We start from the raw sequence: 25,371 nt of genomic DNA, 5'->3' as shown, positions 1-25,371 counted from the left end.
AGAACAACTTTTTTTTTTCCTGAAAAATAAAAAGGAAATCATGCGCCTTCTTTTAATTCCATCTTTCTAATAAGGCTACAAGTAACAAAACCTTTAGTGGAGTAAGCTTGATTAGCTTATTCATGAACACAGTTCAGATTCTTCTGAAAAAAATGTCAAATTCCAAATTGCACAATAATAATCCAATTCCTGCAGGAAAAAAAAGACAAAATATGAACAATTAAGTAAAAGCCTAATTCTATTTTGAAGTACATCACCTTTCATCACGGATCATTTAAAAACATCGTGAGTATGTTCCAAACAAGTACTCAACAAAACCAGTAATGAACATGTGGCAAAAGTACAAAACTCCTTTGCGCTATTGACAGATCATTTCATTTTAAGCATTAACACTAGCATAAAATATCTAGGCGTTGTTTCATTTAATTTTGAAAATACCATATAGAAAACAATGCTCATAATTCCATCCACGGGATTCTACAAAGCTGCTGCTTCACTCAACAAATCTTTGAACCGTTTCAATATGAAAATTCCAATTTTTTCAAATTGCTCAAAAATAATTGCAGAAAATTTCCAAGCACTTGGATCGAAGCACAACCGAAGTATGAAGTTGGTACATTTTTGCAGTTGATTCTAAAATAAGTTAATTTACATATGTAGTCTCAAAATAACACAATGGGATTCAACTTCATTTTAGACATTTGGAAAGCAGTGTAATACTTTATTTAAAATAAACCCATGTAAAAACAAAGTTTAAATGAAAATGGTACCTGAAAAATAAATTATTTGATATAAAACAAATCAATAACTTAAAAACACACTAAATATACAAAATGTTTAACCATATACTGTACAGTATGGAAAACAATTGATAAAACCTTCTGTCCCACAAACAGATTAATTTATAAACAAAAGATTACATAAGTTAAGGGAAATTAAATCAATAAAAAGACTAGAAGTACAGTATTATTCAAAATTACTGGTCAAATAAAGGTTTATCCCAACTTATGCTTCAAATGTCTCAAGTAATTTTCTTCTCAATGACCAAGTGAAAAAGTTCAGCTGTACGACTGAAAAGTTGCTCAAAAATGTTTAGAAGTAAGGAATAATAGTATGCGAAAGGATTCTAAAACGTGAACACAGTAGCAATTTTTCAAGGTTTCAGGTGGCAGTTCTACTATTACTGATTTTCCATCATTATCAACAAAAAGAATTTAAGTGCTGAAAGTTCCACTCAACAGAAAAATATTTCTGGTTCAACCTTTGTCAATGTTTTACCAAGTGTGACAGAAAACAAATGACCGCAGCAAGACGGAAAAAACAGCAACAGGATTTAAAGTCCAATCCACTCACTGGGTGTTGTGTTTTGCTTTAGAGATCGTGAAGGCTTCAACTCGTTTTTAAATCATGCAGAAGGAGAAAATGACACAGTTTTGTTTCGTTTCACTACCTAAGACTACTACAAAAAAGCAATAACAAAAGTGATGCTGTATCTAATTAATTTAAGAGTGGACACTTAACTGCAATTTTCCATTCTGCCAGCTGTGTCATGAAGAAGTCACAAAATATGCAGGTACCACCTCCTACAAGCAAGAGGGATGTAATTGCGACCCTTTTTAGGAACTCCACATTTTTTAAATTAATATGTAAAAAACCAATACGGTATAATAAACATTGAAAATAAACACTAGCTTTTTGACCTTCATATTTATCAGTTCTGTCGTGCTGAGCATCCAACATTGAGAAGTGCAGAGCTACGTTAGTGGAACTCGCCTATGGCAGACAGTCTTCTGCTTCCAAATATAGAGATTAAAGTACTTAGGGTGACAAATTCAGTTCAGGGGTGGGGTGGAATTGAAACAAAAAAAAAATAAAACAAGTGCAGCTCCACTAAGGGAGCTCAAGGGAGCTGTGTTTTCTTATGCTGACTGGGAATTTGGTCCCTCCACTCTAAAGCTATTCTTAGGAGCCTAGAAGTAGAAATGTTACAGTAAGGTGCTTCACTGACAGTGTTACAAAGGACAAATTTCCTCATTACAGAAGTCAAAGATAGGGTACCCTTATGACAGAGGTAGCATTAGGACAAATCGCTCTGTATTTGATTTCTGTGATCGAACCATGATATCACCGTCAGCAGCTCACAAAAAACTGCATGTTAAAAAACCTCCCACAAACCCTAACATTTTGCAGGTATATATATCAGAGGACCTACTTTCAATAAACAGTTTTTTATTATAAGACCTGTTTATTTTGTTAAAAAAGTAAACATGGGGACATTCCCGAAGGTTTTTCTAAAAGCACATGTGTAACTGTAAACTATCCAAAAAGTAACTTCAGTTATTACAGTTCAGAATACACTGAAAAAAAATCTCTCCTGAAGTATTTGAAGAATCTCTACTTTATTGACCTTACCCAGAACATTAAAGCAACATAAAATTATAATAAATGTTTAAGGACCTTAGAGACTATTCATTTCCAAAACTTAGCATTCAAAATAACGGATCACCTTTACAGTTATTTCATCATTTTGGTTTTAACTGCTGAACAGTGTTTCTATAAATGTAGCTATGCCAATTTTTTTTTTTTTTTTTTTTTTTGTTAAAGCTTCTTAATTGCTTTGTATAAATAACATTACTACGATGTTCAACGCCCCTAAAAAAAACCGGTGTCCTCTCCACGCTGACACCCTTTGGTCACCGGGACAAACGCAAGCGATCATAAACTGACCAGCTCGTACTCACTGCAGGGAGAAACGTATCTGACTTCAGTGACTGCGCCTCTGCGTTTTCAGTGGCTTTCATGCTATCATGACACAGATACACGAAAAAACGTGACCAACCAAAGGGAAGGGAAATTACGCGTGGACACCGGCCACGGTGGGGACGCTGGTCGGGACAGGGGTGTTTCCTGACCCCCCCCCCGTGGGTGCCAGGCCCTTCCCAGGCCCAGGGCGCGCGGCAGCCAAGGGCTCGGCCCCCGCTCAGCCCAGGAGGCAACGCTAACTGCAGCGCCGGTTCCCCTCCCTCTAGACACAAGGGTGGAGCACAGCGTGTCGGGGGAACCAAACTGAGGACCACGTAGCTTGAAGAACAAAATAAATTCAACGCTTTAGCACACAGACACCTTCTAAAATGGAATCACAGGAGAACTCAGCACATTAAGCCGTTTTGATTCCACGCATGCTTACAGCTTTTCTCATGTTGCCATCTCCTCATCTGAAGGCACTGTACTTGCCTCTGCCAATTTATACAAAGTACACAGCAACATTCGTGTCCTTTTCTGTAGTTACTGTGAAATTTCCCTAATTGCAAATGATTAACAAAATTTCAATTGTGATTAGGCTTCTGGCTAGCTTTCTGCACAGGGGTGAATTCCATTCATAGTGGAAATCTGGGAAGCAATTGTAAGTTGCCAAATAGGAACAAAAACTTTTATTAATAAATCAACAGACTGGGAAAGACCAAGTCTGGATAAAGTCTTTAAGGAATTTTGGTTTTGACAAAATCTCAAGTTTTTTTACATACTAAGAAAACCTGATTAATTTTTTAAAATTTGTTTTTATTCTGTACAACACAACTAGAGACCAGAATATCTTCAGAGAAATTTGCTTAGAGGTGGTTTTCAACCACGACCAGGGCAGTTTTGCTCTTAACTAGGCATTGTCTCATTTTAGAGTGAAACTCCACCATCCTGAAGAGAATGACGACTGCTCATGTGCAGTTTTGGAAGCAGCCCCATAACAAGCGTGTTCAGCAGCCGTGCCTAGGCCTGGTAAGAGACTACCTGGAGTGTCAGATACAAGTAGTATTTGAAAAAAGTAAAGAAAAGGATAGGTATCAAGGGCAGCAGAACTTCCCTTTCAAAAGAAATACGAGATAAACCAAAGTGATTCTAAAGGGAAGAGTGACAAAGCGATAATTAAAATAACACCAGATATTCAACTGGTAACATTTCCTGAAAAAGATAATTGGCTTAACATTCAAAGCCCTGAAGTCACGACCCTGCCCTCACACAGAAAGATGCCTTTTTGTTGCCACAGAAGCCAAAGGTGACTGATTTGTACACGGACTTGGCTCAAGGTCAGCAAAGTGAAAACCCGAGGTGACTCACCACCTGAAAAAGTTAGAAAAGCAAATGCCAGTTTCTGCTGAAGTGCTAAGCATTCCCATCCAAACAGATCCTCTCCTGTCGAAAGCAGGTGAGCTCTGGACACGAAGCAAACAGGTCCATTTGAAAACAGAGCCCAGCTGAAGCCTGACAAGGGTATCCCCGGCCCTGCTGTTCGCATTCGCAGTTGGCAGATCTTCAGCTCTGAGGCTAGCTACCCTGGCCGAAATGAGACTGATGAAAAAGCCTCTCCCCTTTTCTTCTTCAACACCGACAGATAAGCTTCTCATTTTGTCACCATAATTGTCTGTCTGATAAGGTGTAAAAAGGAAATGGCGTCACCAAATTGCAGGTTCACAAAAAGCCAGATAGATCCCTTCAAAAATGCTGGCACAAACCCCCTATGCCCTTGGCCTCCGAGGCACCGCAATTCTCTTCAACACACACGCAAGAGCCTGCAGCAGCAGCGTGGCCGTAACTAGGCGTTTTCATCGGGAATTACACCCGATCCTTCAGTACCTGGAGGTGTCCTGAGAGGCTTTTAACCTACTCTAAAGGACCCCAAAACATTCCCATCACAGGTGTTCCCTGCAGCACAGTTCCAGCATGGACCATTAAATCCAGGTCTTTGAAATATGATCATCCCGTCCTAATCCAGCACTGAAGAATTTCTAGTATTCTCTATCTTACTGAGGCTACTGGATCTCATGAGAAAGGTGAGACCTCTGGTTTGTGACAGGTCTTTGGTTTTACAAAGACCTTTTAAGCACAGAGACAGAAATGTCACCTGAAAAAAATGTCTATGTTTCATCAAATTAAAGGATAAAAAAGCAGAGTCTATCCGCAGTTTCTCTAAACTCCCTGAGGATTAAGAGGCAAAAACCTCTCTTCAAACAAGTATGTCCAAGGGAGAGCTTCAAAGGAGGCTATGCTGGGTGGTGTGGTAAGCAAAGCAGTTGCTCCCACCTTTTGGGCAGCAAAAACCGCTGGCAAGTTACTTGTTATAATTTTAGTTTCCACTTCCAGAAGATTCCTTTTGTTTTTTACTAGTAGGATGCACGGGCTATTGTTTAGGACCAAAAGTAGGAAGAATATATATATTTTTTCTTGACTTCAGCTATTTATGTCAGGTACTTCTTGACTGTTAGAATGGTGCAGACCGTACACTTCTGGTACCAGCTCTTGATAATTCAGCAGGTTTTTTTTCTCCTCTTTTCCTGCTGACTCAAGCAGCAGTGCTTTGCTCACACAAATTGCCTGGTAACTATTTTCAGAGCTACTATCAAAGAAAGCTGGGATTAGATGTTTCCTAAAAGAGATGTTTTCATACCACTACTGAAACAATTTCCTGTATTTCCTTCTTATTTAGCAAAGAAAGATGGAAATATAGGGAAGTAGTCAGATGACAGCGATGCCAAAAAGCCTCCAAGAAAAGTTTTTAAAAAAAGTGACAGCTGGTGAGCTCACAGCAGCGTGCTGCCAATACGGTTGCTACGACCAGCATGCTTGTTATGATTACTGATGCAAAGTCGTATTTTGGATGTCATTTGTTGGAAGTCTGAGCACCCATCTAAATGCTGTGATAAAACAGGAACTCTCATTTAGTTTGAAAATTAATCTTACATGAAATAAGGCAAGAGAGAATGACAGGGAATTGGAAACGATGGCAGACCCTCCTGTGAACCAGGACAGTGTCAATTTAAAAGGTGATGGGACACAGCATGAGGACATCCCTACACTGTGCTCTTTTAACTTGGGAGAGAACCCCTGAATGCGGCCAAATTCCTTGTACACAGAAAAGTAGTATCCACTGAAGTGATAAGTGAATTATGATAAATTGGTGGAAACATCTGGGACAGCCTGAGAGCACACTTTGGGGGGTCGGAGTCGGTTGGTGGGTCTGTCACAGTCACTGTTTTACAGACCATCGTGCCTCTCAAGAGATGGCAGAGTGAACAGCACTGGCAGGAAAGGCGAGGCTGAACCTAATAGCAAAAATTCCAGTGACGTTCGTGGCACACGAGCTCAAAGCCAGCGGGAGGCTGTGCACTGTGCCAGGGCCCATCTACTCGGCCTTAAGTGTGCCATAGGCAGTTCCAGAAATACCAGCAGCTCCCGGGACTCTGCTGAAGGTAATTAATGCAGAGGGGCAGCCAGTTCTGCTGCTCTTCGGTGGCAGGGTGCAGAGATGGCGATGCAGACTCCTTCGGGCTGTGCAAGACTGCAGATCCTACTGCGGAAGAGGAGAAACAATTGCAAACACAAGGCAAGGCCAGCTACGAACGGAGTGACACGAGCAGGCAGCACGGAACGGCCTCTGAAATTTGACAACAAGCTTTGGGACTGGTAGAGGTTCACGCAAAAAAAAGGAGACACTGCAGTAAAAGTGCCAATGACCTCCTATTCATGTTTGATCTACCTTCTGGCAACTGAACATAAACTTTAGACCTGGAAGTTGCCCAGGCTGTGCTCTAGTCATGTACAGTATCCTTACGCAGCCTTTACCTGATGGAGTAATCCTTTCCAGGTCTCCTACCATAGAACGCCTTCAGGGTTACATCAGTTCGTGGCACACAGAAACTATGTGACAGATTTATTGTTGTGCTCTTGTTTCACAACCCTTCTTCTTCTACTCATCTGTCAAAGGAGTAACTTAAAACTCTTTAAAGAGGAATACAGTTTTTTAAAACAACACTCTTTGAAAGCTGGACACTTCGTGCAATACTTAGCAAAAAAATAACAGAAAATAAAAAACAAAACAAAATTTGAGCAAAACAAAATCAAATTTAATGTTCTTAAATGCAAAAGTAAAAACAAACAAAAAACACAAAAAAGCAAAAGAAAATTAACAGAAACAGAACAACTCAAAGTTTCAAGGCAGTCTGCAGAAAACTTGGGGGATTAATCTTTAAATCTACAAATCAAAGGTTTTTTCTGTTAATATCTAACTTGCAAGTAGTAAGTACTTTTCTGCTGAGTGTTCAATAAGTAAAGCTAGTTGTCAAAACAAAATCCTATTAAAATAGAAAAATCTAGCACTCATTAGAAGGGATGCGAGAAATACAATGCTCAAATGTTTATAACTGTTTTTTCTTTACAAAATAGAACTACCAAAGGAATTCAAACTATAATGATCTTTGAAAATGAGTAAGTATCTTGCTGCATTATAATGTACCAGTAAGTAGTGCACCATGCATTAAGTATTTGGACAGAAGAGATTCAGTTTGATAAAGTAGCAACATATATTCACACTCTCTTTTTGGAGTTTCATTTTGACTCTGAAATCTTCCCGGAGTTTCTCTGAAACTCTTTGGTCCATTCCTCTCAGAAAGTGGGCTTTAAAAGTAATGTTTCTAAAACCTTTGAATTTGACAGCTTGGCCACTGCTCAGTGTGCAACTTACCTCATCAATGGTGTTAAAAGTTATGCTGGCATGCTACTACTTACAAGACCTTGACTTTAAAAAGCCTAATCCTCAACTATATATGTAGTAATGAATATTAAACGATCAAACAATTTACTGTCAACTAAAACATTAGTATTTCTCAACTTTTCTTCCATACTAGTGAGTCTGGGGTAGAGAAGGTCAGGGGAATGGGTAGGAAAAACAACAACATAAAAACCAAGAAAATTAATTAATTCAGCCTGATATTTTTCAGAAAATTCCAGTTTTTGCAGACATTCAATGGAACAAATGTTAGTCTCATAAGTGAAAGCATGCTTCAATTTTACCACCATCCAGAGGGTCTAGTTAATGCAATCTACTGAAGTTTTCAGGGGATTTTTAACATGTTTTAAATGAAATAACTTAAAGGAACTTAAAATTGGTCTAACATTGTGGGATTTCAAACATTTGAACATGTCAGTTGCATCCCAGAATATAAAACCTTTTTCACTTCTCATTTAGACTAAGACAAACACTTGTGAAAATTGGCGCAAAATGAGTTTTACACTAACAAAAATGTTTCAACTTCTGTCACTCAATTATCTATTCCATACAAAAAGCACGAGCAAGTTATTTGTGGGACTTGTTGGTTTTGAAGGAAACCTGTAAGATTTTGTCCCCCAGGCGGTAGCCATTAAGACTTGCTATGGCCATTGCAGCTTCTTCATAGTTTGTCATGGTCACAAAACCAAAACCTTTGCACTTGTTGGTGTTGAAATCTCGAATAACTTTCACATTGGTAACCGCACCAAAGGGGCCAAACATCTGCCAGAGGATTCCCTCATCAGCATCTTGACCAAGGTTGTAGATGAAGATACACCAGCCAGAAGATGCGTTTCCTGGAACATTTACACCAGAAAGCCCACTCATGTGATCTACACCCATAGGAGAGAACCTAGCAAATAAAAAGCACAATATTTCATGTAAAAGTTCAATTCAATTAAGCAAATTAACTTGAATGGGAAGCAACTGAGAATGAGTATTTTCTACATGGACATCAAAACCGCCAGAAAGAAATGTTTCCCCATTCAAATTGACAATCAAATTGACAGCTGCCAGGAAAAAAAAGTTAAGTATTCCAACTACTTTATCAATAGGGAACTATCCTTAGAAATAGGTAGGCAACAGAACAGTTGCAAGGCAAGCTTACATGATCACCTTCACAGGGGACCTGGATCTTTGAAACTCAGCTAGTCTGTTCCGAGTGCTCCATGGCATCAGGACAGAATTACTCGAGTGCAGAGAACGGGCAACGCCTCCCCAGAAGCCCCAGCTTGCTTCAAGCCACCCTCAGGCATCTCCCACTTATTTTGCTCAAGGAGTTTGCATTCCATATCCTCCTTTATCTTGCCTCTAAAATAGTATATTGGGAACTCTTAAGTCAAAGGGTTTCTTTGGGGTTTGCTGGGGTAGGGGAGGGAGGGGGCGTTTTGTTTTTAGGAGTTGAAATTGTGGTGGTTTGGGTTTTTTTGTTTTTGTTTTTGTTTTGTTTTTTGTAGAATAGAGTAAAACCTACTCCTTTTTCTACCGTAAGGCAGCAGGTGCAGGTGAACACTCCCAATACAAGCAGGCTACTAAATAAGCCACAGTCATGCATACTCACAGCTATTAGGCAGCTAAGGAAATATTAGCACTTAGTCAATTCTCAGTAGCTGGTATGCCCCACATTTCTAGCTATAGAATTTAAATCTCAGGTTTTTACTCCTTAATAATGGTTATGCAGATATTCTAACTGCAGTAGCTTTCAAACATCAAAACAGATAACAACATTTAAGTATACAGTTTTACAATTTCAGTATGCATGTATGGTTTTCTTCTTACTAATTTTATACCAACTTCCTATTAGGAGAACTTATCTGACTTTACTGAACTGGATTTTTTAAATCACCTTCCTAAACACTGCCTCCTGCATAGTACTCCAGTAGTATTTATACGTAACAAAAAGCAAAAAACCTCTCTTCTATGTCTTGCTTTGTATTATTTTATTTTCTCCTATAACCTACGTCTCTAATTCCCCTTTATACTATTTCTGGTCTCCATTCTAGAAATTCAAAACTTCAGAATATTTTACTGCAGTATTACAGTTGCACAGCTAAGCACTCAAAGGTCAGAAAATGTGAAAGTTAACGTAAAAAAACTCGATTTGATCCCTTGTGCTTATGTATTATTTAAAAATGTGAGGTCATGTGATTGTAGAAATATAATTATACTATACCAGGGGTTCCCAAACTGTGGTGTACCACTGGTGATATGCAAACCACTTAAAAGCGGTACACGTGCTGCTCTCTGCCAAGAACATGGCGGTGGCAGTTCCTGATTCTCTGCTGACCTGGAGAAAACAGGGAATGGATGTCTGGGCAGTGAACGCTGCATTAAGTGCCAAACACTTCCCCACTGACTTCTGCTTGCCCTGCATAAAGATAGGAGCTGCTGCTATCTTTATAGAGAAGGGAGGGCTCAGGGCAACACGTATCAGAAGGAAGGGGAGCAGAGCTGCAGCAGCACACACATACATACAGGGAAGTCAGCTCATGTTCAGTGCGGCACTTTGGTTGATGCACTCATACAAGAGAACCACTCAGTCACCATCTCCCCCGCCCCAAGCTCTCCAGCGCTCACGGAGCGCTCATTCCCTCGGACACCTGAGCTATTACAGCCTCCTGCACCCAGAGCGGGGGGAGCCCCGGTGGCAGAGCCCTTCCTCTCCATCAGCCCCTAGCTGCTGCCGACTGCCTGGAGGCAGCCGGAGCCGAGGTGGCTCAGCCAGGCTGCCGCCCAGCTGGCTGCCTGACACTGGTGTTTCCAGAGCACAGTGCGGACACACCGGAGCTCGTGCTGCACATACTCACTGCTGCTGCCACTGTTAGCCAGCCCCAAGCAAATCCAAGTTTGGGAATCCTTGTACTACAGTAAAACTGAAAAAGCAGTTAAGAGTATCAGAATGTGAATGAGACGCACTAATCCATGTGATCTGATGATTATGCGGTGACATATCTACTATTTATTTTGCTTTTAGATAAAAATGTTCCTGTGTTGGCATGCTTTATACACTTACTTTTTTCTGACAGACACCTTCAGCTCTGTAGTTTCTTTCCATTTGAGTAATGATCTGGGAGGATGTATTTATCTTAATATCTGGGAAGTTTTCATCTCAACAGATCACCAGTCTTGGGTTCCTGCTCACATATATGGGAGCAGAAAATCACTAAGCTCAGAATTGCATGGTGTTGGTTCCAGCAGTCAGTGTAGCTCTGAACCTGCTTCCTATAAAGCCTCGGGCTCTGCCCATAAGCCCAGATCAACAGTACATCAAGGACTGGAAACACTTGTAGAAGAGCAGCTGGGTGTTGAACGCAGGAAGACAACAAATCTAAATGCATATTACAGGCAAAATAATTTAAAATAGCAAGTACCTCTGTTCTTTGGATACACTAGTTTTCAGACAGATTCTCCTCTCTTCCTGCTTTGACTCACAAAAATGTTACAGGTTTATTAAAAAAACAAAAAGCTAAAAACACCCCTAAAAGACTTGAAAAGTCATTTGAAAAAAAACACCATAGGAAATATCACCTCACACATAATCTCCTTCTTACCCAGATCTAACACGATTCTGAAATGAAGCTATACTTTCCAAGTTCACATGAAAAAAAACTTTTCACAAAAGTTTCTGGTTGGTTAAAAAACAACCATCAAAAATAATTTGCAAAAGCGACAGTAAACATGGTATAGGATTAGACCTATGTGGAAGGCTGAATTTACGTTTAGACTTGCAACCACCTGGAAGCACGACACAGGACATCTGCCATGAGTGAGAGCACACACGATGAGTAGAACAGGCTCCTACTGCAACTCAGCTGATCTGATAAATCTCTATGCTTATCCTGGACTGAAGGCCTGCACAAGAGGGACACAAGATCTCTCGGTTAGGTTGGGATAACAGCCTGTACGTAGCCAGGCAAAGAGCAGCTGGCGTAATACTTCTTTGCCTTATAGGAAAAGATTTTTTTGACCACACAAATTTAAGATGACTCTTAGGAAGTTATACTTACTAAGGATGTTTAAAAGACTGTCTGATTTGGGCAAACAACACAAAAGCCCACAGAGATCCAAGATGTTTCAGAAAAAATGTTGTTTGAATTACAATATTAATGGAATTCTTAAAATCTCAGTCGTCTTATCCTTACTGCTGGTGTCTTCTTTTTTTATTGTATTTATTTTTATACTGTCTCCTCCACATTGCTTTTTCAATCCTTTCTAAGCATCTGTAGGTTATGTCACCCATGGATGACTCTTTTAAGTCATGCTGTCCTCAAAACTCCAACTTCTTGTGGCATTAAGTATTAACACAGCGTATTTTTAATTGCAATCTTTTTCACTTTGTAAGTTTCTCAATTATATGAATGACCTTTTGTTCTACTATTATGAGACAGACAGCTTCCTTTAACAGATTTTGGGACTATTTTAACACACTATAAGACAATCTCAGAAATGACACTCCTAAACAAAAACAATTTCTTTCTAGTTCTATGAAAGTTCTATAAATTCTTTTTGCTGAATTATCTTCACTGCAATCCGAGAACAGCTATACATCACAAGTGGGAGCAATCCCACAGCTTACACAATGCTAATGAGCAGTAATATTTTTAATATTAGCCTATGTTGCCTTCGCACATGAGCTTGGCATCTTTTTATTTGTGAATAGTTTCACAGAGCAGGAGTTCAACTACACTGATACTGGTCATGTTCACTGTTTTCCCCACACGGAAATTCTTCTCCTATATGCTAATACAGATAGGAATGATCTACTGTGTACAAAATGAGTCTTGTTGAGAATTCAGTGATACAAGCTTTAACCCCAAAATAACAGGGTATTAAATCAAACAGCCACATATCAGAAAGCAGCAGCAATCAAAATAAGGGGTTTCAATACCACATTCTTCTAGAGCTTCTATGAAGTACTACTCTGAATGAAATGTTTGCTTTTGTGGCATTCTCAATACAGACAACTTGCATCTAAATTGGCTTAGAAGTTGAAAATTGAAACAATTTCACTGGAGTGAAAAAAAACAAAAACAAAAACAAACCGATTCATGGGAGCTGTCCAAACAATAATGTCAGCAACAGGGTTAAACACTCTAGAGTCTTCTCAAATTTCCCCTTGATCAAAGAATTATCAAGACATAACTCCCCCTTTTAGGCATGTTGGACCTAAGTCATGGACTCCTGTATCAACAGAAGCGTGTCTAGTGGGAACTGGCTCCAATCCTGAACAAGTTTGAAAGCAAAACCAGCTGAACTGGGAGTATTTTTGAGATCTGAAAGAACATTCTTCTAGCATAAAGCTCTAGTGAACTGTAAAAGCACAGGACTTCTAGGGACTTTGGCCAGCCTTCTCAAGCTTTAGGAGCAAAACTGCTTAATTTCAGAATTCAACACTTAAAGATCTGGTATTCTGTTTAAGTAAAATCTTACACTCGAAAGAAACCCTTGACCCAGATGTTTTCTCTGTTTCCTCCAAACACAATCCCATGCTGCAGCACCACTCCTCCTGGATGGAAACTGAAAGCATTTTGGACTGTGTCTCAGAATTAGCAGATGAACCTAGCACTGCAGTGGGGCAAGGCATTAAGAGCAGTTCCTGATGTGAGCCACAAATACCACAGGAACTACAAAGGATTAATAGAACATTAAACAGAGTCTGAGCGATATCTGTAGGAAATTAATAATTACAAATTAGAGATACTAAAGGTTTAATCCTGGATTTACAGGGATATGATGGAATGAGATGAAGTGTAATCAAAATGTCAATTTAAGTATTCAACCTTTCTGCAGCAGAGGCTACAACTGTAATTTATGTAGACTGTGAGCTCTTTAGAAACAGCTTAACCTTCATCATGCTTTGGTCACTACACAAAACAAATGAGATCCAATCCAAGCTAAGGTTCTTAAGCTTTACTACAGTATGAATAATTATAACTCACTAAGTTCAGCATCCTTTAAGGAATATTCACTAGAAGAACTTGCAGTTAACACCGAAGGTGTGAAGAAAAATAAGAAGGGCTGTGGGATGGTGTATGTGTTGTGCATACATGTACATACGTGTACAGATGCATGTGTAATTGAGGGAAGGAAGTTTTATATTACGAGTTAAAAGTTCTTGCAAGTCTGTGACAAGACATGAATAGAGATGGACAGTTCTTGTCTTCAAGTCAGCTGGTGAATCTTGTCTCCACAGCATATTCATAACCACATGGCTTAACCCAGAATTGCTCTGTTACCACCTCTGCCAATCTGTAGTACCTAAAAATCTTTAGCTCCTTCCTCATCATCAAGCCTATAACTAGGAGAAGTTGGCCAAAACGGGTTGGCAAATGAGCACTGGGTACAAACAACCCGAGTGCACATAGTTACCACAGAAGCAGGAGTGGAACAGGGAAACAGAACATTTTATTGTATCGCCACTTGTGAAAACCTGTGCCTGTAGACACATAGCAAATGCATGCAAATAACACTAATCCTGTTGTTAATGGTATAATAAAAGAACAATGAAGGAACTGGTCATTAAAATTTAGTTTCAACTGAAACTATTAACATAAATATATTAATAATTCTTACTGCTACCAAGTGATCATTACAGGACAGAATTAAAGTTATTTCGTAACTTAATTGTAGATGTGAATATTATTTATACTACTTATTCTGATGCATCTTAATTCTGTTATAAATTTTAAGGGGAAGAATGATGAAAATGTCCAATTGCATTAAGAAAGAAAACATGAGATATAAGCCTCATGATTTCACTCGGACCAGGACACACTGAATCTCTGGCTACTGCAAAAGACAGATGTGTAAATTCAATAGTTCACCTAATGGCCAACAGTGAAGAGTATCATTCCTTGGTGTGCCTTACAGGGGCTGGCTGCAGAGATCTAGGTAAGCGCTTCAGAGAAATGAAATCTTGTTTGAGGAGCTGCCTGCACTAAACTTGCCTGGGCTACAGCTGAAGAGAAATGGAAAACAACTGAGGTTGGCAGGGACCTCTGGAAATCTTCCGAGTAGATCTCCCTGCTCAAAGCAGGGGCACCTAGAACAGGTTGCTCAGGCCCATTCCGGCCCCGTTTTGAGCATTTCCAAGGAGGAATACTCCACAGTCTCCCTGGACAACCTGTTCAATCACCCTTAGTGTAAAATAACAGATGACTATAAAGTACTAATTCTCATTGGAGACACATTAGCATTTTAAGAACAGCTAGGTGTAAAGGAAAGCATTGTGAAAGGTCACAGCAATACTGGAACAGTAGTACTGCAAAAAGCTATTTGAGTTTTTTAGTCCAATTTTACTGAGCTAATTGGATACCTCAGAGGAGAAAAAGAAGAAAGTAAATTCTCAACAGGGAAACACTACTCTCAAACTCTCATGAACACATTTCATAAAACGAATTACTTATCTGCAAGACAGCAAATATAATGCATTTTCCAGAGCACAGTCCAACTATCAACATCCTCCATTAAGCAGCTGAAGCAATTAAAATTCAAACTAAGCAACTAATTCAATTCTAAGCAACTACAGCAATACTCAAAGGCAAAATACAGAATATCCTCCACAGCTCTGGAAGGAGACAATACATCGCAATTACTCAATAATCTTACTGAACTTCTGAGGACTCATGGAGTGACAGAACACTGCACAGCTCAAGATGTAGGCAGAAATCTCACAGAATCTCTCAATCAGAATTAAGGTCTTCCTATTTTACTATGACACCTCCCTGCTGGAACCAATGGTTCAGAGCTTTAAGTTGCCAAATTGTATCTGCATTCAGATATGTGGAGTACAGAATGGGGATCTGTTGAGACAGGCACCTACCAATTCCCAGCTGGAATCTGCTGCTTTCTATCATCTCGCTATGCACTCAACTAGTGAGTAGAAACAGATACCACAGTGTATGGATCTTTACATGATTAACTTAAATATCAATTTTACAAGTAAGATTTTTCTTAAATCATATTTTAATTCAACGATTTATTTACATAACACTGCAGGACATACGGTGCACTGTGTATTCATTCACGCATGCTGCAATGGAGGTATTACTGCACAGCTGCAAGAGTACAGTCTCCCAGACGGACACGGGCATAGTAGCACAGCCTTAAATGCATTATTCTTCCTAACCTACCTGAATCTTTGCGCCTGGTGATGCACTGGCCCTCCAAACCGTCTAGCTGGTGAATGACACAGCTGCGATAACAGTGCCACATTTTTGTTCTGGTTAGGATTGGCTGCAAACTTCACTGTAATGGGTTCGGAGGAACCTGGGGGTTTGTGACCATTGAAATTTGTAATTGCCTCTTCTGCTTCTGACCTTTTGTCAAACCGGATAAATGCGACCCCTCTGGACAAACCTTTTAACCAAACCAATAAAAAAAAAAAAAAAAAAAAAAATGAAGTTCAGGATAAACTCAAAATAACTTTGAAAGCAAAAAACAAAAAAGTTAAATATTTCGATGGTCACAGCTTTCAAGTTCTCTACATTTACTAATGCTTCAAAATTAAGAAACATAAAACAGATTAATACATTCATTTCAGCCATAACCACAATGACTCAAACACTTAAAAAAATCCAATGTGGTAGAATTCTATGAAATCCATCACCAACTGACATTTCCACTAACAAAAAAAGCCTTGCAACATTTGAAATGGATTAAAAAAAAATTAATTCCAGTTGGTTAAAAACAAAACAAAATTCCTTAGTTTTGATTACCACTAAAAAGCATCTGCAAACACAAAAACGACACTGATTTTTGCAAATATTTTCAGTTTTCCATGCTGAAAACACTCTGGTTCATAGGTGCAGGCACGAAGGTCTAACTGTAATGAAGTAGTTTAACCTTTTGTAACGAAGACATCACAGTTTTATCTACATCATGTCCGTTATTTCTAGCTGTCACATACCTTATTTTTAATTAATTAAAAACTGATTAAGAATTACCTCTTGACAACTGTACTGAAACAATTACACCGCTGTTAAACATTCATGTTTTCTCCTTTCCCCCCTAGTTCCAGACACCAGCCTCTGAATGCTGTAATCCTGACTGAGGCAGAAGTTATGCCTTAGGAGATCTCTCCCCCACACCCTTCACTTCTCACCTGTGACTTGACAATAGTCTGGAAATATTCTTTGTGACAGTGAAGCTAAACCAGTACTTTTTGTTTTAATTTAATTCCAAAGCAGATATCGTGGCTAGATTAATTCTAGGACTTTACCAGCTGTGTTTCAGAAAGGGCCATATCATACACTTTTATGTTGTCCCTACACTACACCCACACAGGGCAATCTTCAGAGATAGTTTCACAAGTCGTTTATCATAAATCACGAATTAGTTTATAAAAATTGACCATTATTCCCTATATTTCACAGAAGGAAATGCCATGCGTTTCCTTTTTTGCCGTGCCTGCTGCATGACAAAACCCTGGGCGTGCAGCAGGCAGGCAAAGGGAACCCAGCCCCTACCACTGCCCAGAAAATGGTTTCTAGGAAAGGCATATTTTTATTTGGGGCACTAGGAGAACATCCATAAATAACGACTCATCTTGTTTACTGTATGTTGTTAAGTATGCAAAGTCACACAGAGAAAGCCTATCTCCTAAGTCACTGCACTTTTTAAAGGAAAGAACTGTAGAACAGCAGGGGATGGCCAGCAGCAGCTGTGCGGCTGGTGTTTCCAGTGATCTGGAAAGGAGTCAGCCTGGGAAGCAGTTATTCCATTTTTTGATTTCCTGCAGGTTACTTCCAAAACGAGAGGCTGGACCAGAAGTGCTCATCAAATCAGAGCTGATGGCACTATGTGCTCCAATACCAGGGAGATTAGCATTTCTGTGCTGGGAGGAAGCACATGCCCCACCCTGGGAAGACACAGAACAGGGGCACTGCCCGGGAGTCAGCAAAGGCTGTCCCAGAGCCCAACTCATTGTTACTTCTTCTCCACTTCCACGCTGTTCATCTTAGTATTTCCCACTTGATCGATCACAGCATTCATTAGAAAATATAAATATTGTAAAAGGGATATTTTTAAACAGATTAATTCTCAAAAGCTAAAGAAAGTGTATTTAAAAACAAAAATTAAAATTTGTCCTAACTGGGACTAGATCAAGATATGAAACACAGGTTTTAAAGCCAACCTACGGCTACATTCTTGAAGGGAAAGGCTTTGCATGCATTGAACTTTATAATGTAAACAGAATACATTCTTCAAACAATACATTACGGTTATTTGAAAGTAAGCAGAATATTCTGCGCTGACACTGAATTAGACAGCATCATCTCTCAGCACACTCAATGAAAACTATATTACTTCTGGAGAAATTTTAATTGTATGACTTCTATCATCTCATTTTATCGTTCTGCCAAGTAAGTATATGCTAGCTAGCTAGCTAGCCTCCACTGCCAGCCAAAGAAGGACGACTATTTTGGACACTTGTATTAGTAAGTTTTCTGTGCTCTAGAAGTCTTTCTATTGTTTCTACCTATAGCTGTCACCTAGATAACTAGCTCTAGAGAGAACCATACAGACCTCACAGGTGGACAAAATTAATCCTTCTCTCTAGAAAAGGATAGGATTTTCCTCACTCAACACTGGAGTGTCTACAATGTCAGTATCCAGATCTCATCTAGTCACCTCAGATCTCTCTTCCACACAATCAAATTTGCAGTGTGGTCTGACCAAATCGAAACACTTAAAAGCAGGTGCCTCCACAAGGAGCTAGCTCTGATGGAAATACTTAACACTGTAGACTTCAGCATTTAGTCAGATTAATCCCTCCAAAACCTGTTGATGGCCTACTCTAAATTACAGTAGATTGCTCACAGAGCATGAAAGCTGCTGCTTAATTACTGCACATAAATGTACATACTACCTAATTGCTTGAATTAGATTATCTTTTATTCTAATATAACACGTGCATAATCAAATAAAAAGTGCATTTGAAAAAGTTGTCTCAAAGTTTATATGTGACATATGAGCTACTGGAAAAAACACAGAACACCTTACATAAGACACACTCTTCAGTTATATAGTCTGAAATAATTAGGTAAGAAATTACAACTCTGAAAACACACTATAACACAGAGTCAGAGTTAACATTATAAAAGAAATCCTTAACTTTGGTCTCTCCTGACCTGTTTGCTTAACTAAACTTCTCCCTTTTCCTTCTCTCTCTCTTTTTTTTTTTAATAAACAAAATACATTCAGAAAATTCAAGAGGGTAGGCTACTACTAAGTGTATTAAATTAATTCTGTTGGTTAGCAGTAACCACAGAGGACTAAAACACCTCAAATGTTTTAAAATATGAGAAAATTGTATGAATGAGTTCCAAGCTGGTATAAAAGACAAAACGCATTATTGTTTTGCTTTTTAATATGTAACTACAGCCTGGAATTTACCTGTGGATAATAGTTGCATATGTGTAAAATAAAGGTAATGTTAGCACTCCAGATTAAAAACATTGCCCAGAAGCACACTGCGCTACAGTAATATCAGGTGTCATAGCAGAAGAGTAATTTGGCAAACCAGCAGCTCAGCCTCACAATAAGAGCATAAAATATGCTACAAGGTTTAGACTGTAAGCTAGCAGAGGAGGCAGCTAAGTCATTCTGTGTTTTAAAAAAAAATCATTGGAAAAGGATATCCCATTAAAATTATATCAGTGGCTGACACCAGATGTCATTATTAGCTTGTGAAAGTCTAATTTAGTTTAAGAACCACCAGTCTCAGAAAAATGTCAAACATGCTATATACACTACAGTTTTATGAAGCTAATACAGCAGAACTCACCTGTAGTTTGATCCACAAGGACGCGAGAGTTGATGATGCGCCCAAAACGTGAAAACATATCTTCTACATCTTTCTGTGTCATTGACCTCGGTAGTCCACTAATATATAAATTAGCATCCTTGATAACTTCAGAACTTGGACGAGCATAGGAAACCTGTAAAAAGAAAAAAAAAAAAGGTATGTTTAAGGTATAAATAGGAAAGAATAACTTATTTTGTTATGAGTCACTTTCATTTATTCCCCACTAAACAACATAGGCATTTTTTACTGGAGCTCAAAAAAGCAGAACAAGTAGGGGAAAATTGCCAGAAGAGAAAACTCATATAGCTCCATTAATTTGGGGCTTATCCAACAGATAAAGAATATAATGGCATTGCTATAGAGAGATGGCAGTAGACTAATATCAATGCTTCTAAAATGCGTATTTGCTATATTGAAGAATCCCTGTCTGAAGTTCTGACTGATATTGGATCTGTCAGTAACCACAGATCACACCAAGAACTTGTGCTGTCAGTGTATTTTTTAAATCTTCATAAAAAGATTTTATCAGCTGGAGTGCAGTTTTCTATCTTAATTTCTGCTACTAGACAGAGTTACAAATATCACCTAAGCAGCTATGATTTCCTACATACACAGTACTAGCTGTTATTTTGGAAAAGGAGTACATGTGTATTACCACATTTAAAATAGAGATCACCAAGTATCTGAAATGTATGTGAGTCCTAAAGCCTGGCAACATTTTGGAATGATCCCACCTACTGCTGTAAAAAATGGTGGGAATGAAAAAAGGGGAATCTTTGAATACAAAGCTGTTACAGAACCTGAGAGGCTAAACACCTCACTTCACTACTCTCTTTCTAGATTCTACTCCTCTTGCAGCTGGGGAGCACACAAGCCTTATCACCAGAACAAACTTTATTAGAATGCCATTTTCATAGAAGACTGAAAAAAAAAAAAAAAAAATCTCGACATCCTACCTTGATAGTTTTTGACTGAAGTCTGAGGCCATTCAGTGTGTTTATTGCTCTTTCAGCATCTTTTGCAGTAACATAGTTCACAAAGCCATAGCCTAAGCTGTGCCCTACATGGAAGAACATTTTTTAAAATTAATCCTAACAAAAGAAAGTTCTCACCATCAAAATTAAAGGAAATGCAAATGAGAAAAAGTGCACTCGAAATAAACATAATCCACACAGCAAATATTTAAATAAGCCAAAGAAGTTTCCCAAGGCTGGCATACATAAGCTCTTCCATTTGCCACTTCGGTTATCCCTCTGTCTTCAAGCACGGTGCGTATCAGGCAGCCACAGATCCATCAACAGCAAGAAATTCAAGACTAAAATATAGACTCTGAACAGCCTTGTAAACTTAATGGGTATCAAACAAAGGCAAGAATTTCACAAAGTTCATTAGTACAAACTCTTGTAGATAAAAGAGAGGAAAGTGAGAAAGTGTCAACGGATGAACTGCTAGGTAAGAAATCATCAAGCTACTCTTCTCTGGAGCTATTCCAACCTTCACTCCTGGAGACAAGAGGGAAAAAAGTTTTCAATCCTTCATACATTCCAGTTAATGAGCAGCAGTAAGTCTCCCAAACACAGAATGAAACTGAAGAATGAAAAATTGTCTTTAATGCAGACAATTCATGTACTATTATTTTACATAAGTTTACTCTTAAGTCTTAGAAAAATAATTTGAAAGTAATTGTACAAGTCTTTAAAACATTTAAGGCAAAGGATATTTATTGGGATACTTACTTGTTCTGCTTCTATCTCCAACCTCCACAAATGTTGCTATCAATTATAACACTACATACTAAGATCATTTTGGATTGCAATTTCCCAACAATTACAAGCTCTTATCACTGTAGACCTAATAACTAAAATACTTTCATGACTGTCACAGTGCAATAAAGCAACTCCTATTCAGTAAAGGATACACCTTTTTCAGACAACTTCTCGTCTCAGCCACATCTATGGGATTTTCTAGAGAAAACTGTAAGCATGCATAGGAGAATGTGCTAGTTTACTTTAACAATATACTATTTTTAAGTTATTATTAAGCTCCATTGTTGGTCTTCTAAACATAGCTAATCTTTACGGTAGAGGATTCTCTCCTGAAATATAGCCTTTTTTAATCACACAGTGTGGCTTTGCAATAGTCTTAGCTGGCAAGGAAGTTTTCTTAGCTGTCCAGACATGTCAGAAACACCAAATATACCTCTCTCCCACCCCACCTCCAAAAATTAAAATGGTGATTATCCTAGCACAAAATGTCAGACAAACTGAAGAAAAGGGCTGTACCGGATACTGCAGATTACCTCCATCTACTGAAAAAACAATCACCAGTCTACTGAAGGCATCAAGGCCTACAAGTCTGAACGCCACAAGGGATGGAAGGAAGCTCCAAATAACCCTCGCAGCGTTATTACTAACAGCATACATGATAGACTGACTGCAGAACAATTGCAACAGCACAACTCCCTGGCCTGTCCTCTGCATTTGCCTGCTTTGTTGCAGGCCCCAGTTAATTTTTACTGTCTGCTAAAGCTCTTAAAGAAGCCACATCCCCCGTGTTCAATCCTTGCTTGAGAACAACATCCTCTTCTCTTACAGGCCTAGTGTTAAAACATCTCCACTAGCACAGCTCAAACTCTCGTGATGCCAGGCACTTCTGCACAATTATAATGGCAAATCACTCTTTGATAGCCAAGTAGGATTTAACTCTTCATAGGAAACAAATTTAATAAAAGCAAGATCTTAAACACCAGTTTCTGCACCTTTATCCTTTAAAGATCTACAGATAACATTGATCAGGATTTTGCAGACATACCTTACATGTAATTGCAGCAAGTTTTTTGGTGATTTCTTCGTAACATTCATTTTCTGTTTCATTAGTCAGAGATGGTCAATCACATTGATCAAATCTGTTAAGTCCACAATCACTTACCTACTGAGATTCTTTTCCCCTGATTAAGATGACAAATAACTTAACAATTAGAAAAATGTTTAGCACCTGGACCGGGGCTTATTTCTGCAGAATTTGACCAAGAAAAAGATAAGTTTAGGAGGGAACAAATATCACACAGACAGCAGGCAATGACTTTTTCCCTCCTAAGAGGGTGGGAAGAGTCTGACACCCCTCAAAGGTCCAGCATGCCAACACCTGTTCTGAAGGCTCGGAGTACCAGCTGCTTCTATAGGTATTTTCAGTCTTTCCCAAAAGCCCCGTAAACATGAATATTCTAGCAAACTACTGAATAGAACCAGGTCCTAATAGAGTTTATGGAAATAGGCCCGTAAAGACTGTGGAAATAGCCTTCAACAAGACTAATCCCTCTGAGTCTGAACCGCTGAGTCCTGGCGGTCCTGGCTGTCACTCCCCTGGCAGGCACTGCACGGGGCTGTGGGTGACTATGTTCTCCTGACAGAGGAGAAAGAGCAGGATTCCACGTCGTATAAATTTATTAAACTATCTTCAGCACTCTGAGTAATGGAGAGCAGAGGCTCAGCCTATGACCAGTGAGAGTGGGTATCCTTCCCTATTTTCTCACAAGTTCCCAGAGAACACTGTAGGCACACAACCGTTACTCTGCCAGCAGCTTTCCTGTAAAGCATCGGACAGGTTATCTGTTTATGCATTGTTTGAAATCAGTGAGAAGGAAGGTTAAGCTGCCTAGTTTTGGTTTTATGCTGTATGTAATTAACAGCACTCATGGACACACAGGACCAAAAAAGGACCACATGTTCTGGGTCCAGTTCCTGTAACCAAACTGTACGTAATCCCTTTCCCTAAAACATAATCAAGCTTCACATTAAAAGCAGTCAGATTTTTCTCCCAGGCACTCTAATTGAATGATTGTTTTACAAATCCCCTCCAATGCTCTTCCTTTTCTAAATATTAAGAGTCTTCACACTTCATATCCATTCATTCTTGCACAAATACTGTCCTTGAGCTTAAATACGCTTACCCTTCTAAGTGCCTGTTCCCTAAAGTACACACTAGCAGTGATAGCCCCTTTGCATTCCTTACTGGTTTTGTCTGAGCAAAATTCTGCACTTTTCCCACTTCTAATTTTATACAGGTTGCTCAATGACTATTCAATGACTGTCAAAGATTTCGAATGTCCTGGGAAAGAGAGCAGGGACATAATGGGGTTTACAGAAACACACATAGATTAAAAAAGAAGGGTCTGAAAAGTGGCAGGATTACAATTACCAGATTCTCATATTTGCTGTAGATTCTCATATTTACTTTACCAGTAAGTTTGTAAGAAAACCCAGAAGTTATAGTCCTGTTAACTTTTACCTGACATAAGAAAACATCAATTACCCATCTTTCTCTACAAAAAACTGCAATACAGACCCTCCCACCTAGTCTGTACTTACCACCTTTAAATTACATCAGTGTAACATGACTTATCAGTCCTTAAGTGCTAAAAAAAGCCAACCCACGCCAACATATATTAACTTATCTTGCTCTAAATACTTAATACCAGTCTCAGGCATCTCCTGCCATGCAGTTACTAGTTTTCACCTCTAAACAGCCTAGGATATCTAACACAGCAGTCCCATCACTGCAAGAGGCATGTTCGATGGTTTCCCTGACAGATCACACTTCAGGAATGCACTCTGCTTCACAATTTTACTCCATATTCCCTCCACCTAAGCAGTACAAACTACCTTCCTTTTAGGGCATGTCATAAAATTTATAAGGAATTATCTTTTAAACAGCATTATGATTTATGTCAAGTGGTTATCCCAGGCAAGAAGACAAGTTATTTCCTTTACCTAGCCTGCTAGAAACCTCTTATGCAAAAGAAATCAGTACTGCGACAGTTTTCAAATTATTTCAGCGGAGAGTAATTAAAAACCCTTCAGAAAATCTTTTAAAGTTTATGTATACGCAAACACAAATGTACTCAAAAGACAAAGATTTAAAAAAAAAAAAAAAAAGAAAGGAACAAATAGGTCCTTATCTGGATGAATAATTAACAAAGTGACCATAAAATGTGGTTTTAAGCAAACTACTGTACTCCTTCAGTAGAAAGAATCTAGTTTTGTCTCTATGATAAAAAGCCCTTTCATGAAAGAGGGCACTCATTTTCTTTCTGTGCATCACTTGGTTTTCTGTCCATGTCCTTGCTTCCTTTCCCAGCTCCCTGAGATGCACTGCTTCAGTTACTAGCTCATTTCTTATTTCCCTCCTGCTACTGACTGACAATTCTAGTTTCACTGGGGAGTCTAATGAGACCAGAGTAGTACTTATTTTCCACTTCACTACAGACTGGCTGCCTTCTCTGAAAGCAGCTAACACAGATTCTCCCCACACCATCCTTCTCAAGAAAACTTAAATTTGAGCCTGGCTCCTGTTATGTCAAAGCACTTCAGTATGAAGGCATTTTAGTTCAGAACTTGTTTTTTGAACTTGGAAACAGTATTTTGAGATTAAATTTAAAAATCCGAAGTAAATAACACAGAAGGATGGAACAGATCTCCCTAAACGTCACTCAGGGGAGGATGTGGCATCTTGGAAAGAGAGCTGGGTTTGGGTTTTTTGTTTGTTTGGCTTTACAAAATGTGCTGTAAGTGATAATCAGATAGCTTAACTATGTATGAATGCATCAAGAAGTACCTCATCCAAACACCAGACATCAACATGCCAAAAAAGCAGAATTCAAAGCAGTGACTCTGTAGTTTTAAAGGATGACAGCAGATTAAAAGTGCTCAGATGTGCCTTGTGTGGGCTTTCTTTAGTACAGTTACACTAATGTGTAGCTGGGGATACATCTTCACATCAACCCTGAAAAAAACACAAGCACCCTTGCATCAAACTTCCAAAAAAAGGGTTATGCCAATGCAGAAGTGCAACAAGGTAGGATTGGCAGAGCAAGTGATCAAGAGGCTATATTCTAACCCCGAGAGGAGTCAACACTATGCATACAGCATCTTTTGTTTCCTAACATCCTAACACCCAGGAAAACAAACAG

The 25,371-nt window shown here is 38.9% G+C and overlaps 1 protein-coding gene across 3 annotated transcripts in view; it reads right to left on the bottom strand.

Annotated features, from left to right (window-relative positions):
* Positions 1-220: 220 nt before the first annotated feature.
* The window catches only part of ELAVL1 (ELAV like RNA binding protein 1), a 46,264-nt gene continuing 21,113 nt past the window's right edge, over positions 221-25,371 (bottom strand). Inside the window, exons 3-7 of one of the 3 annotated variants that reach the window (XM_033003079.2) lie at positions 20,360-20,463; positions 19,383-19,536; positions 15,727-15,952; positions 9,768-9,881; positions 221-8,447 (exon numbers count right to left, since the gene is read on the bottom strand). In XM_033003079.2, coding sequence (XP_032858970.1) covers positions 8,123-8,447; positions 9,768-9,881; positions 15,727-15,952; positions 19,383-19,536; positions 20,360-20,463 — 923 coding nt within the window. In that variant the 3' untranslated portion in view covers positions 221-8,122. Of the gene's footprint in view, positions 8,448-9,767; positions 9,882-10,522; positions 11,447-15,726; positions 15,953-19,382; positions 19,537-20,359; positions 20,464-25,371 lie in introns of those variants that run through there. The other 2 variants (XM_033003080.2, XM_042794159.1) reach the window with 2 other exon arrangements.

The sequence above is a fragment of the Tyto alba genome, unplaced genomic scaffold (genome assembly GCF_018691265.1).
Source record: "Tyto alba isolate M040663 unplaced genomic scaffold, T.alba_DEE_v4.0 Super-Scaffold_20000042, whole genome shotgun sequence".
In the NCBI taxonomy this organism is placed as follows: Eukaryota; Metazoa; Chordata; class Aves; order Strigiformes; family Tytonidae; genus Tyto; species Tyto alba.
Note: the sequence above shows the minus strand (reverse complement) of the source record. Positions and strands in the feature narration are given on the sequence as shown.